General features: G+C 40.3%; 1 protein-coding gene across 1 annotated transcript in view; it reads left to right on the forward strand.

Annotated features, from left to right (window-relative positions):
- The window catches only part of GSR (glutathione-disulfide reductase), a 38,523-nt gene extending 24,743 nt beyond the window's left edge, over positions 1-13,780 (forward strand). Inside the window, exons 8-13 of the mRNA XM_008146251.3 lie at positions 2,877-2,963; positions 4,049-4,207; positions 6,520-6,631; positions 8,553-8,684; positions 9,432-9,565; positions 13,297-13,780. Of these exons, the coding sequence (XP_008144473.3) occupies positions 2,877-2,963; positions 4,049-4,207; positions 6,520-6,631; positions 8,553-8,684; positions 9,432-9,565; positions 13,297-13,446 (774 nt within the window). The 3' untranslated portion in view covers positions 13,447-13,780. The remainder of the gene's footprint in view (positions 1-2,876; positions 2,964-4,048; positions 4,208-6,519; positions 6,632-8,552; positions 8,685-9,431; positions 9,566-13,296) is intronic.
- The last annotated feature ends 2,536 nt before the right edge of the window (positions 13,781-16,316 follow it).

Here is a 16,316-nt window from a genome sequence, read left to right on the forward strand (position 1 = left end):
TGCATACAAGTCCTTCAGTTGATCTCTTTCCTCCCCTCCCCAACACTCCCCAGCCTTCCCGCTGTAATTTGACTGTCTGTTTGGTGCTTCTCTGCCTCTGTATCTATCTTTTTGTTCATCAGGTTATAATGTTCTTTATTTTCCATAAATGAGTGAGATCATGTGGTATTTTTCTTTCATTGCCTAGCTTATTTCACTTAACATAATGCTCTCCAGGTCCATCCATGCTGCTGCAAATGGTAAAAGTTCCTTCTTTTTTATAGCAGCGTAGTATTCCATTGTGTAGATGTACCATAGTTTTCTAATCCACTCATCTGCTGATGGGCACTTAGGCTGTTTCCAAATCTTAGCTATGGTGAATTGTGCTGCTATGAACATAGGGGTGCATATGTCCTTTCTGATTGGTGTTTCTAGTTTCTTGGGATATATTCCTAGAAGTGGGATCACTGGGTCAAATGGGAGTTCTATTTTTAGTTTTTTGAGGAGACTCCATACTGTTCTCCACAGTGGCTGCACCAGTCTGCATTCCCACCAGCAGTGCATGAGGGTTCCTTTTTCTCCGCATCCTCGCCAACACTTGTCGTTTGTTGATTTGTTGATGATTGCCATTCTGACAGGTGTGAGATGGTACCTCATTGTCGTTTTGATTTGCGTCTCTCGGATAATTAGTGACTTTGAGCACGTTTTCATATGTCTCTTGGCCTTCCTTCTGTCTTCTTTTGAAAAGATTCTATTTAGGTCTGTTGCCCATTTTTTTATTGGATCATTTGTAGATTAATTATTATGTCAATTCTATTTCTTACTTCAGTGGTGTTATACTATAGAGTTCACGTGGCTCCTAATTAGCTCAAGGCTGTGTGATTCTCATAGTCATGGAACTTCATAAGGGCAAGCAAAGAATAGCTATTTCAGCATCTTAAGTGAAAATTAACAAATGATAATAATGCTTAATTCTGGGGATGTTAGATACTAAAGCTTATTAGTGTAAGTGATAAATGCTTTTAAAATCTTACAGTTCTGCTTTAATTAATACTATCCGTTAATTTATCCAGTGTCACTGGGTTCTACAGGTTAATTACATACCTTAGGTTGTTTCCTTGTTACCAGTCTTACTTGTCTTTCGTTGTGTCTTCTTTTGTTTGAAAGAGGCTTGGTCACATCTCATTAGATTCATTGCCTCCTTTAATTAGTTTAGCTGACTATTAAATCTACTGCATTATCAATTCCATGATCTCCCTTGTGACGAATACCATCTTTGAGGCTGCATACCTTAAGAAGAATTAGGATAGACTTTAACCAATAATGTGTAAGAAAATGTGGGTTTTCCATTTTTTCCCAAAATAATCTGCCTTTCTCACTGAGTATCCTTTTCCTCTTCCATCACTCCTATCATCCTGTCACCAAGGTCATCATCCTCTCTGTCATTATCACCATCACCACCAAGTCCTCCATAAATGTATTTCCTGGCATATTGACCTACTGTTGTGATTAGTCAGATTTGAGCATCTCTCAGTATAGACTGAGCCCTCATAAAAGCAGTCTCATTAGACATACCCCCTGTTTTCCAGAAGGAGTTGAACCCTCTCTAGTCTATTCCCCATTTTGTTCTTCAGATTTTTTTGTTCTTCAGATTCCTGTGTGCTATTCTCCAGCTGTAACCTAGTCCCATCTCCTTATCTTTATACTAGAGGCCTGGTGCATGACATTTGTGCACTGAGGGGGTGGACCCTGCACCCTCTCCCAGTCTGGGACCCCTCGGCAGACATCCTCCGAGGGGTCCTTAGTGCTGCTGTGGTGTCGTGCGCCCGGCTTAGCACTTAGGGGTCCTTAGCGCTTGCCAGCTGTGAGCCTGGCTTCTGGCTGAGCGTTGCTCCCCTTGTGGGAGTGCACTGACCACCAGAGGACAGCTCCCGCATTGAGCGTCTGCTCCCTGGTGGTCAGTGTGTGTCATAGCAACCAGTCGTTGCGCTGTTCAGTCAATTTGCATATTAGCCTTTTATTATATAGGATGGACTCTTCTCCTTAAAGGTCTTTCCCTACCCAAGTCATTGAGACCCGATGCAAATGCCACGTTCTCCATGAAACCTTCCCTGTTTTCTTCTGTATAATTTCTATCTCTTATAAACCACCTTATCTGTACATCCTTTACATTAATTCTTAGTCTGTCTTTTATTCTGATATTTTATGTTTTCCACATAGTAGAGCTTAATAAACATGTGTTGATAGAATGAATGATTTACAGTGTTGACCTCAGGTTAGCTTGCAAGAGTTGCATGTCTTTCTCCTCCACTGGAAAGGGAAGAGGGTGTCCATAGCCATATTTATATCCTCCTAGCACCTTTTAGAGTAAATCCCAAAAATAGACACTTGCTGCATGTTTACTAATTTAAACGAATGATGGCATTTGACAAAGACTAGGTGAATGATTGCTGTGAGAATATTGTTATAATAGCAATGATCAAGAATATGTAAATGCCTCCAAAGATATAACTTACCAGTTGCCCTGGTCTTCCCACCTCAACTTGATATTCTGAATGCAATTAAGGAAAAATAAAGTGCTTCCATAGATATGGGAGGGAGATTAATGAGCTTTGGTTCTGAGAATATAAAGAGGCAAGTAATCGATGTGTCTATCTCACATCGATGTTTCTCTCTCCGCACCCTCCCTCCTTCCTTTCCACTCTCTAAAAATCACTGGAAAAAATATATATCCTTGGGTGAGTATCAACAAAACAAAACAAAACAAACAAACAAACAAGGAGATAAGAGGGGGGGATGATATTGAAATTTCCCTCCAAAATTTGTAGCATAAACTTTAATCAAGTTTTTTTTTCTTTTCCTACCACCATCCCTCTGCTGCCTCTATTTGTATACAGGTACTTAGAAGTTTTGATTCAATAATCAGTTCCAACTGCACGGAAGAGCTGGAGAATGCTGGCATAGAGGTCCTGAAGTACTCGCAGGTATGACCCAGCCAGGGCACGCTTTCAGCCGTTAGTCGTCTGTCATGAATCACACTCTGTGCTTTTGGCTTCACCCCATTCGTTTTATAAATAGAAACTCTTGTGTACTCCAGTCAGTTGATTCCTTCTAGTCAATTTCTAGAGTACTACCAATTCTTTGCTTTATTCTAAGATGCTATATTTCTCATTAATGTATTAATGAAGCCAAGGTATAAAATATTAGAAATCTGGTTGTTGAATTTAGTTCAGTTAGAACTAAAACTAATTATGCTTAGATGCCTTACTGAACATCCTTATTTTTCAGGTTTATATTTATTTTTCAGGAAATGTTATTGTGGAATCTATTTTTAAAGCACACCCTTTTGGATTTTGCAGATGGAAAGAATTACAAAGTGCTTTACTTCTTAGGGGAATCACCTAAATTTCTGAATTTTCCTGGAGTATTAGGCTTGTAAAGTGATTATTTTCCCCGTAGTTTCACCCTTTCACTGTAGGCCACATCAAGTAAAATAATAAATGGGAATATGCTTTGTGAATGTGGAAGTGCTAGATTTGTGGTGGGATCAACATCAGAATCATCTGAAACCTTCACTAAACTGTGCAAGGCCTCTGCTCTCCTGACCTAATTCTTACCCCCTCCGCACTAACCCCTCTCCCCCAATTCTGCTTCTGAATGTCCAGGAAGGAGCAATGATTGTAGAGTGTGAAGTTTCTTAGTGATGCTGCTGTAGTCCATTTCCTCTTCCCCATACTCCAGTTGAAAGTCACTGTGCTTAGATTTGAGTTCGAATCTTGTCACGGTTTTTAAAGGTACAGTTTAGGATACTTTGTTTTTAAGCTGAAGCATTAGGAGGGTGACATGAGCTGACATTTTTGGCTGTTGGCTGGATGATTCGGGGCAACTGAGAAACAATCGTGGGTCCTGGGAGTTCTAGCGTTGGTGGCCTTGGAGCAGAAATAACTGTGTCAGCACGTGACATCCACGTGTAGGATTCAGTGGGGATTTTTTTAATGTTAAGAATTTTCATTTCCTCGTTGCTTTCCTTCCTCCCTCCCTTACAAGTAACACATTTATTTGCCAATAGGTCAAGGAAGTTAAAAAGACTTCCTCGGGCTTGGAAGTCTCCTTGGTTACTTCAGTTCCTGGTAGGAAACCCACCATGACCACGATTCCCGATGTGGACTGCCTCCTCTGGGCCATTGGGCGGGACCCAAATTCCAGGGGCCTGAATTTAAACAAAGTGGTAAGCCGATTTAATCTGCCCCAAACATTCTTGAATCTCTAAGGAGCCCTGTGTTCTCCCAGAACCCCCAAATTTTGGTGGGTTCTATTGGATTTTTTTCTCTTTATTCCTTGCATTCAGTTTGTCCCCAAACCCCATTGCTGCTTCTCTAAAGATTATCCTTTTTAGTGTCATCACCCTAGGTCAGGTCCCGGCCACCTCTCATCTGGATTGTCGAGCAGCTTCCTGACTGGCCTCTTTCTTACAGATTTCCTTTTTACTGTGATACTTGTCCCTTTAAAGCCCTGTAATTATTCCTTATGGTCTGCAACGCTAATCCTGATGGCTGGGTGTATAAATCGTCTGGACGTTGTGGCACTTGGGGATGGAAACAGATGTGAAGCTGATCTACCGGTGTTATAATGAGCATTCTTATTTGCTCTTTTAAATTTTGAAGGAAAGTCTAGTGGAGTAGCGTGGGGCGTGGGTCCCAGAGTTTGACCCAATTTTGAATCTTAGTTCTGTTACTTGCCAGTTGCATGGCCTTATTAAACAAACAACATAATCACTATTAAAAAAATATATATTTTATTGATTTTTTACAGAGAGGAAGGGAGAGGGATAGAGAGTTAGAAACATCGATGAGAGAGAAACATCGATCAGCTGCCTCCTGCACACCCCCCGCTGGGTATGTGCCCCCCAACCAAGGTACATGCCCTTGACCGGAATCGAACCTGGGACCTTTCAGTCCACAGGCCGACGCTCTATCCACTGAGCCAAACCGGTTTTGGCAACATAATTACTCTTAAGTTTGAATTGCTTCATGTAAACATGGGAATAATAACAGTGCTTGCCTCATTGAGTTGAAGAGAAGAGTAAATGAGAAAGTGCCTGCCAAGTAATTAGCTGAGATTCCAGCTTATAGTATAAACTCAATAAATGTTAATCAGCTGCTGTTGATGGTGGTGATGATTTTTTTGAGATACTATACTACTCTTCTAGTAATAATATATATTTTACACGTTTGAGGTTTATGCGTTTGATGGAGCCTCTGGAGAAATATATAATATTTATATTTTATCTTTTAATATTAATATCTAGTATAAGGTAGATTCCTTTTTCATTTCTATAAAAGGTATAAAGTCATTCAGCCTTTTACCCTTCTGGTGATGTTTGCCTTTGTACAGAGATAGGCATTGGCAGGTCCAGTTTTCAACTATATTTGCTGAGTTGAAAAAAAAAAAAGGCAAAGTCTTTAATCCCATTCAGTGTTAAGATCTATATTTGTAATGCAGATGGGATGATTCCTATGTGTAGGTCTTGTCCACATGTTACTAACCTACTTTAATATTGCCACCAGCCCTTTGAGGTGTAAGGATGAGGAAACCAGGATCACAGAGTTAATAAAATAATTCATGGCTGTAGCTCCGTGGAGCCAGGAGAATGTCTGTGTTACCACTGGTTTCACAGTGACTGGGTTAATGCCTCATTTGTACTAGAAGTTCAAATATTTGTTCATAAGTAGATGGTTATACAAGGTCTCATAGCTAGTAAATGGCAGAGCTGAGATTTGAACTCAGCTCTATGTGGCTTCAAAGGCAATACACTCTTCACCACTGAGCTACCTACTCCTACTTCTGTTCTGTTTTTCACACGGGAGTATGTACACCTGGGGTCTAGAAAGCCATAAGACAAGCATGACACATCTTGGAGCAAAACTTTAACTCAATATATGGGGTAGGGGATTGGTTAAAAGGAAGAGCAGTATGTTTTGGAATAGAACACAAAATTTGCTTGGATTTTTAAAGATAAAATGGTAAGCTTCAAACATCAGCTTTTGATGATGTTTCGGGCTGAGCCCCTCTAAGGTGCGAGCTGGTACACCTCAGGGGGAGTGCTGCAGTGGAGAAAGTTGGAAAGCACTGTCCTAAGTGGACTCCCCAGGGATAGCAAGTAGCACGTCTACTAGTTGAATGAGTCCTTTTCATTTTACCTAGCCAGTTGAGTTATTCATTGCTAAGTCAAATCCTGTTAAACTACCTCAAAATTGGATGAAATACTTCCTTTTTAAGTTAAGCAAAAGATACGAAGCACTCTAGTTTGCAAAGATGTTTTTCATCTTGTGGTTGAGCCTTGTGGTTCTCAGAGATTCAGGCTAAAGAGGTGCCTAAAATGAGGTGGATCCAAGATTTGAGCTGCCATTTTTTTGTAAAAAACAAAAAAATGGCAGCTCAAATATTTACATGATGTGCATTCACAATTGTAGGGAATTTGTAAAAAACAAAAAAAAATGGCAGACCACATATTTACATGATGTGCATTCACAATTGTAGGGAATTCAGACTGACGACAAAGGTCACATCATCGTGGATGAATTCCAGAACACGAATGTAAAAGGCATCTACGCAGTTGGGGATGTGTGTGGAAAGGCTCTTCTTACTCCAGGTAACGTTTCTTCTTTTCTTGGGTAAGGGAGGCTCTGTGTCTTGTATAAAACAGTTTAGCAGTTCACGGTCAAATCAGCTTAAGCAAAGCCCAAAGGATGACATGTTATATCATCAAAATGATAAAATATATATATATATAAATATATTATATATATATATATATATATTGAAATAGATGTTGGTTGGGTGCCTGACATTTTATGAATAATACTCATTTTTGGTTTAAAAATGCTTAGTGAAGCCCAGCCAGCATGGCTCAGTGGTTGAGCATCGACCTATGAACCAGGAAGTCATGGTTCGATTCCCGGTCAGAGCATATGCCTGGGTTGCTTGCTTGATCCCCAGTGTGGGGTGTGCAGGAGGCAGCCAATCAATGTCATCATTGACGTTTCTATTTCTATCTCCCTTTCCCTTCCTCTCTAAAATCAATCAAAATATATTTAAAATAAACAAAAATGCGTAGTGAAGACTGACATTTTTATATTGATGATAACAGTCATCCTCTGAAGAACGCTGAAAGTTAGAATCTGGGTTGTGTGTGGTTGACAGTGGAAAGAAGTGGATGTGGGAAGAAGTAATTTAGGGTGGCATTCTCATGTGACTATTTAGTCTTGATACAACCAAGACTGACCCCATCCTTGGAATCTGTACCGAAACCTACTTCCTGAGCTAACTGGCACCTTTTCAAGCTCTTTGTCCCACTTCAATCTGTTAGCACCACTCCATCTGCTTTCACACCATCCCCCTCTGGGACCTCACCAGCCATTCCAAAATGGCCCTGGGTCTTACCTCAGAATGGAAATGACCCCAGGTACACACCCAAAGCCTTTTGGTGTCTTTAGGAAGTTCTCTCAAAAGCAAAATAACAGGCAGAGCTTCAAAAACTTTAAAACATAATCTAACCGTTGAAAATTATGTCAAAGTGAAGAAATTTCTCATCTATCCTACTGATACCTTATTTTGGGGGAGGGAGGGAACTCGTCAATTTGAAGTCAATAAAATTAATAACTGATGCTTTTACTGAACTCTGGCATTTATTCTAAAAGACTATTATGAATAAAAATAGGCTAAGGATGCCGAAACCGGTTTGGCTCAGTGGATAGAGCGTCGGCCTGTGGACTCAAGGGTCCCGGGTTCGATTCCGGTCAAGGGCATATGCCTTGGTTGCGTGCACATCCCCAGTGGGGGGTGTGCAGGAGGCGGCTGATCGATGTTTCTCTCTCGTCGATGTTTCTAGCTCTCTATCCCTCTCTCTTCCTCTCTGTAAAAAATCAATAAAATATATTTTTTAAAAAAATAGGCTAAGGAGAATAAAACTTTTAAATAAATAAATAATACCTTGGCCAGTGTGCTCAGTGGGTTGGTTGGACATTGCCCTGTGCACTGAAAGGTTGTCGGTTCCATGCCCAGGTTGCCGGCTCGATCCCCAGTAGAGCACATATAGGAGGCAGTCGATTGATGTCCCACTCTCTATCCCTCTCCCTTCCTCTCTCTCTAAAGATCAATGAAGAAATAAATAGATTGGTAGATAGAGAAATAATTTTAAAAATCGATGTTAAAATACTAGTGTGAACTGAATATGGTTATAAAGTAGAACTGAAGATGCTCAAAACCAATATAGATTGCTTCATAAATATTGTATCACAAAACTAATAGCCTCATTAAGTAGGTGACTACCAAATGACTGAGAACCTGTAAATGTGTTCTTTTTTTTTTTGTGTCATAATAAGCTGCTAGTTTTGAATTGTTAACTAAAGCATTGATATGTCTTCATTATATTGAACTAGGTAGTATAATGAGCATTGGTATAAAGCTTTGTCAGAACTAGCATGTTAAGCCAGATAAGCAAATAGTTAGAACAGCTCTGCTGTGTTAAAATGAGCAATAAACTAACCACTGATTTTAAAATATCTTTGCAGTTGCCATCGCTGCTGGCCGAAAACTTGCCCATAGACTTTTTGAATGCAAAGAAGATTCCAAATTAGACTATGACAACATCCCCACGGTGGTCTTCAGCCACCCCCCTATTGGCACAGTGGGACTCACGGAAGGTAGATATTTACTGTTTTCTTCCTTCCACCCTTAACTTTAAAAAAGGTGTCTGTCAGCTGACTAAGTCTCTCTCAGCCCCCCAAATTACAGTCCTTTTTGGTTAGCCTCTTGTCACAGTTCCAGTTTCCTCCCTGACTACTGCCACTTTGAGAGTATAATTCCTTTTCCCCACTCCACCCTGTCTACCTCTTTGATTTTTTTTTATTTGAACTAATTACAAATATAAAGAAAAATGATAAAATAATATAGAGGATTCTTTAATACCCTTAACATTTTTACTTTAACAATTTCTTTACACACACACACACACACACACACACACACACACCTTACTTCAGTATCTCTTTCCCAAGACCAGGTTGTCGCCTTACAGAAGTACAGTGCAATTTTCAACAAGAACATTTAAATTGATACAATATTATCTCAATTTTAGACCTTATTCCGATTTAGCCAGTTATCTCAAATCATGTCATTTTTAACATTTTTTTCTCTCAAGTCCAGCGTTCAGTCGAGGATAACGCTCTGCATTTAGTTCTTATAACCTCTTTGGTCTCCTTTAATCGAGAGACAAAATTCCTGTCTTTCATCTTTCACGATATCAAGATTTATTTTGTAGACTACCACTCATTGTGGTTTTGTTTGGCATTTCTTCATGATTGGATGGAGGTTATGTATTTCTTGCTGTCTTTGATAGGTCAGTGGAATTGTTTAGTTTTTGATAATGCTTTTTTCCCTGTACATTATAGATGAGGCCATTTCTAAATATGGAAAAGAAAATGTGAAGACCTATTCAACCACCTTTACCCCAATGTATCATGCGGTTACCAAAAGGAAAACAAAATGTGTGATGAAAATGGTTTGTGCTAACAAAGAGGAGAAGGTATGGGAAACACCCAGTAAGCTAAAGAGTGACTTTAAGGTTGGCAAGGATGGGGGCATTTTGGTGGGATGGGGGCATTTTGATTCAACTGGTGTGGACCCACTTTAACTGTCTGTATACTGAGGTTCTTCATAATGTTTTATTTAGAAAGAAGGTTCTACCACCACCATTAGGGGAAAGTTGAAAACTACAAAAGGCTTGTTGTCGTGGGCCAATAGGCCAGAATAGATAGGAAACTCAGATATATTATTAAGTGTAAGAATTTAATGCAAGGTAAACTTAATATAGCCAATCAGTGAAGAAGAGGAAGTTTAGTAAAATTATCTATTTTTGGTTTAACTTTTTGAGGAACTACCGAACTATTTTCCAAAGTGGCTGCCATTTTACATTGCCCTCAGCCATGTATGAGGGTTCCAATTCCTCCACACCCTGGACAACACTGGTTATTATCATTCTTATTATAGCCATCCTAGTGGATATGAAGTGGTATCTTATTGTGGTTTTGGTCTGAATTCGAACAGGTTGTTTTTATTGATTTCAGAGTTGAAGGGGAGGGGAGGGGAGAAAGAGAGAGAGAGAGAGAGAGAGAGAGAGAGAGACATGAATGATGAAAGAATCATTGATCAGCTGCCTCCTGCGCACTCCCTACTGGGGATGTGCCCGCAACCAAGGTACATGCCCTTGACTGGAATTGAACCTGGGACCCTTCAGTCCGCAGCCAACGCTCTATCCACTGAGCCAAACCGGTTAGGGCTAAATTAAATATTGAAATGCAACTTAGCAATATGCTTTGGGAACATGGCTCCACAAGGGACAGTGGCCACAAAACATGGTCCCTGGCTTACAGAAGTCAAGGTCACTGAGGACTGGCAGATGCAGAGAATCAGACCAAAGAGAAGAAAGGAAGTGGGTGACAGCAAAATGAAGGTCACTGTTTCTTGACCTTGAATGTGCCTCAGTAGCCTAAGCTTTCCAGATGTTGAATCAACAGGGTTCCTCACTTATCTCTTCATATCTGTTATTTCTTCATACTATTTATTATTCATTCATTTGATAAACATTACCAGACAGTCTAATTAAGACTAAGAACTGGGCCCTAGCTAGTTTAGCTCAGTGGATAGAGCATTGGCCTGCAGACTGAAAGGTCCCAGGTTCGATTCCGGTCAAGGGCACATGCTTGCTTGGGTTGCGGGCTCGATCCCTAGTAGGGGGTGTGCAGGAGGCAGCCAATCAGTGATTCTCTCTCATTGACGTAGCTATCTCTCTCCCTCTCCCTTCCACTCTGAACTCAATAAAAATATATTTTTTAAAAAAGACTAAGGCCAAAACCGGTTTGGCTCAGTGGATAGAGCATCGGCCTGCGGACTGAAAGGTCCCGGGTTCGATTCCGGTCGAGGGCATGTGCCTTGGTTGCAGGTACATCCCCAGTGGGGGGTGTGCAGGAGGCAGCTGGTCGGTGATTCTCTCTCATCGATGTTTCTAGCTCTCTATCCCTCTCTCTTCCTCTCTGTAAAAAATCAATAAAATATATTTAAAAAAAAAAAAAAAAGACTAAGAACTGAGATACAGAGAGGAACAATGTGAAGTTCCTGTCATCATTAGAAATTCTGGTGTTATAAATTCAATTTAGATTACAATATTTAAAAATCTAGCTCTATAGTGCATATATAATACATGATTTTGGATTTTTAAGTAAGATATACTTTTTATTAATTGTAAAAAGCACATAACATAAAATTTACCATCTTAACCATTTTTAATTGTACCATTCAGTAATATTAAGTATATTCTTGATTTCTTTTTAAACAAAATATTTTTGTGGCTAACTGTTAGGTTCTCTAACTTTGTTTTTCCATGGACTGGTTACCCTAAAAGTATTTGCTGAAAGTGAACATTAACTCATAGTTTGAAAATACAGTGAGAAACCTCACTGGAAATGGTGAGTTAAACAAATGGCCCTTTACCAGGTGTACCAGTTAATAATGCGGATTTTGTAATAAAAAAAAAACATAATTTCAAGAGAAACATAAAAAGTGCTTTATTCAAAGTAATGTCCATCGCTAGCTACACGTTTCCCCATCTTTCAGATAATTTGTGGATACAAATTGAACCCAATAGAACTTTTCTTGTTTTGAGGCCAACCATTCAGAGACCCAGTTTTCCACTTCTTCATATGTTTTGAAGTGCTGCTCAGAAAGTGTGTGTGCCATCAATTGGAACAGTGGTAATCTGAAGGAGCAAGGTCTGGTGAATATGGTGGGTGGGTTAATACTTCCCAGGCAAGATCTTTTAACGTGTCTTTAACTGGTTTTGAAGTGTGATGGTGCATCATCATGAAGCAAAATTATTTTGCTGTGTCTTCTGGAACATTCTGGTTGTTTCATGATCAAAGCATGGTTCAAATTGATTATTTGTTGTCAGTATCGATCAGTATTAACGGTTTCACCTGGTTTTAGAAGCTCATAATAAACCACACCTTCCTGATCCCACCAAACACAGAGCATTGTCTTCTTTCTGAAGCGATTTTGCCTTGCAGTCAATGTTGATTGTTGACCTGGATCAACCCATGATTTTGTGCCTTTGGGATTCTCAAAATAAATCCACTTTTCATCGCCAATCACAACTCGATGCAAAAAAGACTTTATTTCATGCCATTGAAGCAACATTTTACTGATGACTTTTCGGTTTTCCATTTGTCTTTCGTTCAGTAGATGTGGCACCCATTTTCCTTCCTTTAAAATCTTTCCCATTGCTTGTAAATGATCGGAAATTGTTTGCCGAGCAACATTTAATCTCCTGCAAGTTGTTTTTGAGTTTGACACGCATCTTCATCCAATAATGCTTGTAATTGTTGGTCTTCAAACTTTTTCGGTTGACCTGGATGTTCTTTGTCTTTCACATCGAAATCATCACTTTTAAAGAGTTTAAACCAGAGTTCACAAGTATCTTGAGATGGAGCATGTTCACCATAAGCTTCCCAAAGTATCCAGCAGCACTTTTCTTCAAAATAAAGTAATGAATTATAACTTCCCGCAAATGCTCTTTTTTTTTTTGGCACGAAAATCGACATTTTTAAGTGTAAAAATATCTATGATGTTAACACCTTCAGCAAAGTTGACATATGAAGTTTTGAAGCTTCTTGTCAATACGACAAAATAGCATATCAAATCGCATATATATCAACATATGTGTAACTCCATCTTTTGAAAAACATCCGCATTATTAACTGGTACATCTAGTATACTCCTTTGTTCAGTCATCCAACATATGGACTGGGTGCCTCCTAAGGGCCATGTTTGTGCTTGGCCATAGGGATAGAGCGGGGAGCGCGAGCAGATAGGGGCTCCTTCACCTGGATAAGATGGACTGCAACGTCCGGTCCCCAAATGAAAATAGAACATTGCAGTTGTGATAGAACCATGGTGGAGAATTATTGGTCCTGAGAGATCATGTAATCGTTTAACTTGGTAGGGAAAGAAGTATAGCTGTTTAAAGAATAAATGGGCTTTAACCCTTAAAAGAGGAGAGGGAAGATTGTCCCGATAGTGAACAATTTGTGCAAAGGCGAGAGCATAGTGTTAGTGCTCAGGAGAGAGGGAGGCCGAGAGCCCGAGGGAGGGCTGTGTGAGGTGGGCTGTGGAGGGATGTTGAGGCCTGTGGGCTGTGTAATTAGAGATTTAAGTTACTTAGAGGTTTTTAAATAGTAGGTATCTTTCTCCTTTGTTTCCCAGGTGGTTGGGATCCATATGCAAGGAATTGGGTGTGATGAAATGCTGCAGGGGTTTGCTGTTGCAGTCAAGATGGGAGCCACAAAAGCCGACTTTGACAACACGGTTGCCATTCACCCTACCTCTTCGGAAGAACTGGTCACACTCCGTTGAGAACTCAAGAGACTTGTGTGGCTGGCAGTTGGACCAGTAGACCTTCTGAAATGAACCAAATAATCACATTTACTTAAACTGTTTCTATTCTATGTATTTCTTTATTATATCCAGGATCTCCCCATAGTGGAAAATTTCAGTAAAAAATAAAATGTATTTATGTGATTGGAAATTTTTTGTTATGTAACATTGATTTTCATTTGATTGCTTCTCACAATAATGAATAAGTTTTTTTATTAACAGCTCCGTTAGCTGGTTTTGTTTTTGTTTCTGTTTCAGCCTCTTCCCAAGTGTAAATCTATGTGAACCACAATTAAAAATGTACTTGAATGCATATAGCTTGCCACTTTGTTAAAAATATGTTTTTATTGATGTTAGCGAGAATAAGGCGGGGAGGGTGGGAGGGAAAGATAGAGAAAGAAACATCAGTGTGAAAGAGAAACATTGATTGGTTGCCTTTCATTCGCACCCCAATTGGGACCCAACCTGTGCCCTGACCAGGAATCAAATCGGCAACCTTTTGGTGCACAGGAAGGTGCCCAACCTACTGAGCCACACTGGCCAGGGCTGGCTTGCCACTTTTTATAGAGGAAGATAACAGCTGTTCACATTTAAATAATGCAAGTGCACAGAATGTTGTTTCTGAAGCCAGGCCTGTGCTCTGCACGTTACAAAGCTCCTTCAAGGATGTGACTTTTCTCTAAAAACATAACACAAGAGGCCTGTCTCCCTCATTTTGCTCTTTCTTTTGTTTTAAATGATTAAAAGTTATTTGTCGCTTTTATGAGATTAAGTACATCAAACTTAGGAAAGATTTGAGGAGGCTAGTCACATAATGGAGGAACATTTTAGACGTGATTCCAGGAGGAGATGGACTCAACCATTTCAAAAGTCCCTTTCTCTGCTGAGAGTTCATAGTTCCGTGAAAGATTTCAGTTTTTGTATGTGTTCTTGTCATTTTGGTGTTTTTTTTCTAAAAAAAATTTCCAAAAATTTGAAAATAAAATCAGCCTTATAAAATTTATCGTAATGAATGTGTGGGTCACAGTTCATTTTCTAAGGACATTTCACATTTGGAGGATCAGATGCCTAAACAGCCTACCTTACGAAGGCCTAATGCCTTATGGGGGTGAAAAGAGATTTCACTTTTATAAAGACCAGAGATACAAAAGCATTTAGCAAATGTAATGGTTGAGTTGGAAGAACAGAATAGAAATCACAGGTTTTGAGCATTTTATTGCCATTAGCCTTTTACCAGCTAGGTAAGCTACATTTTCCCACGGCTTTCATTAGTAACAGTGGGACTGACTGCTTTCATTAAGCTTTTACTGAGTGCTCTAGTTGGTGGTGGCCAGGTTGCTGCACTGACTTCAGGTAGGTCCAATGTCAATGAAAGGAGGTTGCCTCCTTAGTAACTAGGTAATGTGATGATTGCAGCAAGAAAATAGGGTCTAAAATCCTGGACACGGACCAGACTGACACAACCACTCCCCCCTCTTATCCACCAGCCTGGATAGTGGGCCAGGGCTCTGGGCTTCGCTGACCTGGTGGGTTTCTCGCAATGCCCAGGCCCCAAACTTTGGATGTGACTCGGTAAAGAAAAGAGGAGGGCCCAGTAGTCACCTCTACTCTAATAATTATTTATTTTGTCTCAGGTATCCTCTGTGCTGTCTGTTTCTACAGTAAACCAACATGAAAGGAACCTTTTCCAAGTCCTAGACTTTTTTCCCATCACTCCTCAAACTATGTCAGCTGTGAGGTGATCTGGCCTAACAGCCTCATGGCACAAAGCGCAGGGGAAAGTCAGGACATTCAGAACAACACACTGTGCAACATCTGCCATGCTGTAGATGCTTCGTAGATAATTACTGAAGGTGATAGCTGGTATTTGCTTGCAAGTAACCATATAGCCTAGGTAGAATAAGAGATAAAATTCTACACAAATAACTGTAATTCAAAGTAAGCACAGGGTGACCATATGATTTGTGGACTAAAATGGGACACTTGGAAGTGAAAGGGGGCATATTAATTAATTAGGACAAAAGGCACAAATTTGTACTGCTGCAGAAAAATGGGTCAGTGCCTCCCTAGTTATTAGAGAGGTGAACGTATACACGTTCAGAAGAGGCAGCAAGCGCTATTTTGCTGGGAAAACAAGAAGGCTGCGAGAAAGGTTATTTAGGAATTTGAGGATGGTGGACGAGGTTAGGGCAGGTGGAAGGTACAGTGAGACAGGGTTGGGAAAAGTGTACGTGGGAAACAATAGAGTTTATCCGGTGTGATTGGAGCATAGCTTGTGTGTTTGTTTTATGTGGAATGTTCTTCCCCACTTGTTTACCTGATGATGCAGTGATGTGTTGCTGCATAGCCAACTATCTGAAAACATGGAGGGCTTTAAACAGAAACCACTTTATTATGCTGTATCTTATGATTTTGTGGATCAGGAATGGAAGCAAAACTCAGCCAGCAAGGATGACTCTTCTGTTGGTGTTGACCACTTGGGAATGTTCAACTGGTCTAGAAAGTCTAAAACAGAGTCATTGATATGACACACTTAGGCGAGGATGACTGGAAGGCTGGCCTCAGCTGAGACTGCCCACCGGAGTTCCTACATGTGGCCTTTCAAGCACTGTGGTCTTGGGTAATGGACATACGAGTAGATGGAAGCTCAGGGCTCCCAGAGATGGTTCCAGGGTTCCCAGGCAGATGCTGCGAGCCTTATGACCTAACCTCAGAAGTTCTAGAATGTGCCGTGCCAGCACAGCCAAGGGTTCGGTGAGCCTTAGGAGGGGCGGTGAAGGATTAAAGAAAAGACAGACAAAGAGAATAAGCTGGGTCTAGGTGGATCTCCTGTGCCTGGCTGAAGACAC

The sequence above is a fragment of the Eptesicus fuscus genome, chromosome 8, assembly GCF_027574615.1.
Source record: "Eptesicus fuscus isolate TK198812 chromosome 8, DD_ASM_mEF_20220401, whole genome shotgun sequence".
Taxonomy (NCBI): domain Eukaryota; kingdom Metazoa; phylum Chordata; class Mammalia; order Chiroptera; family Vespertilionidae; genus Eptesicus; species Eptesicus fuscus.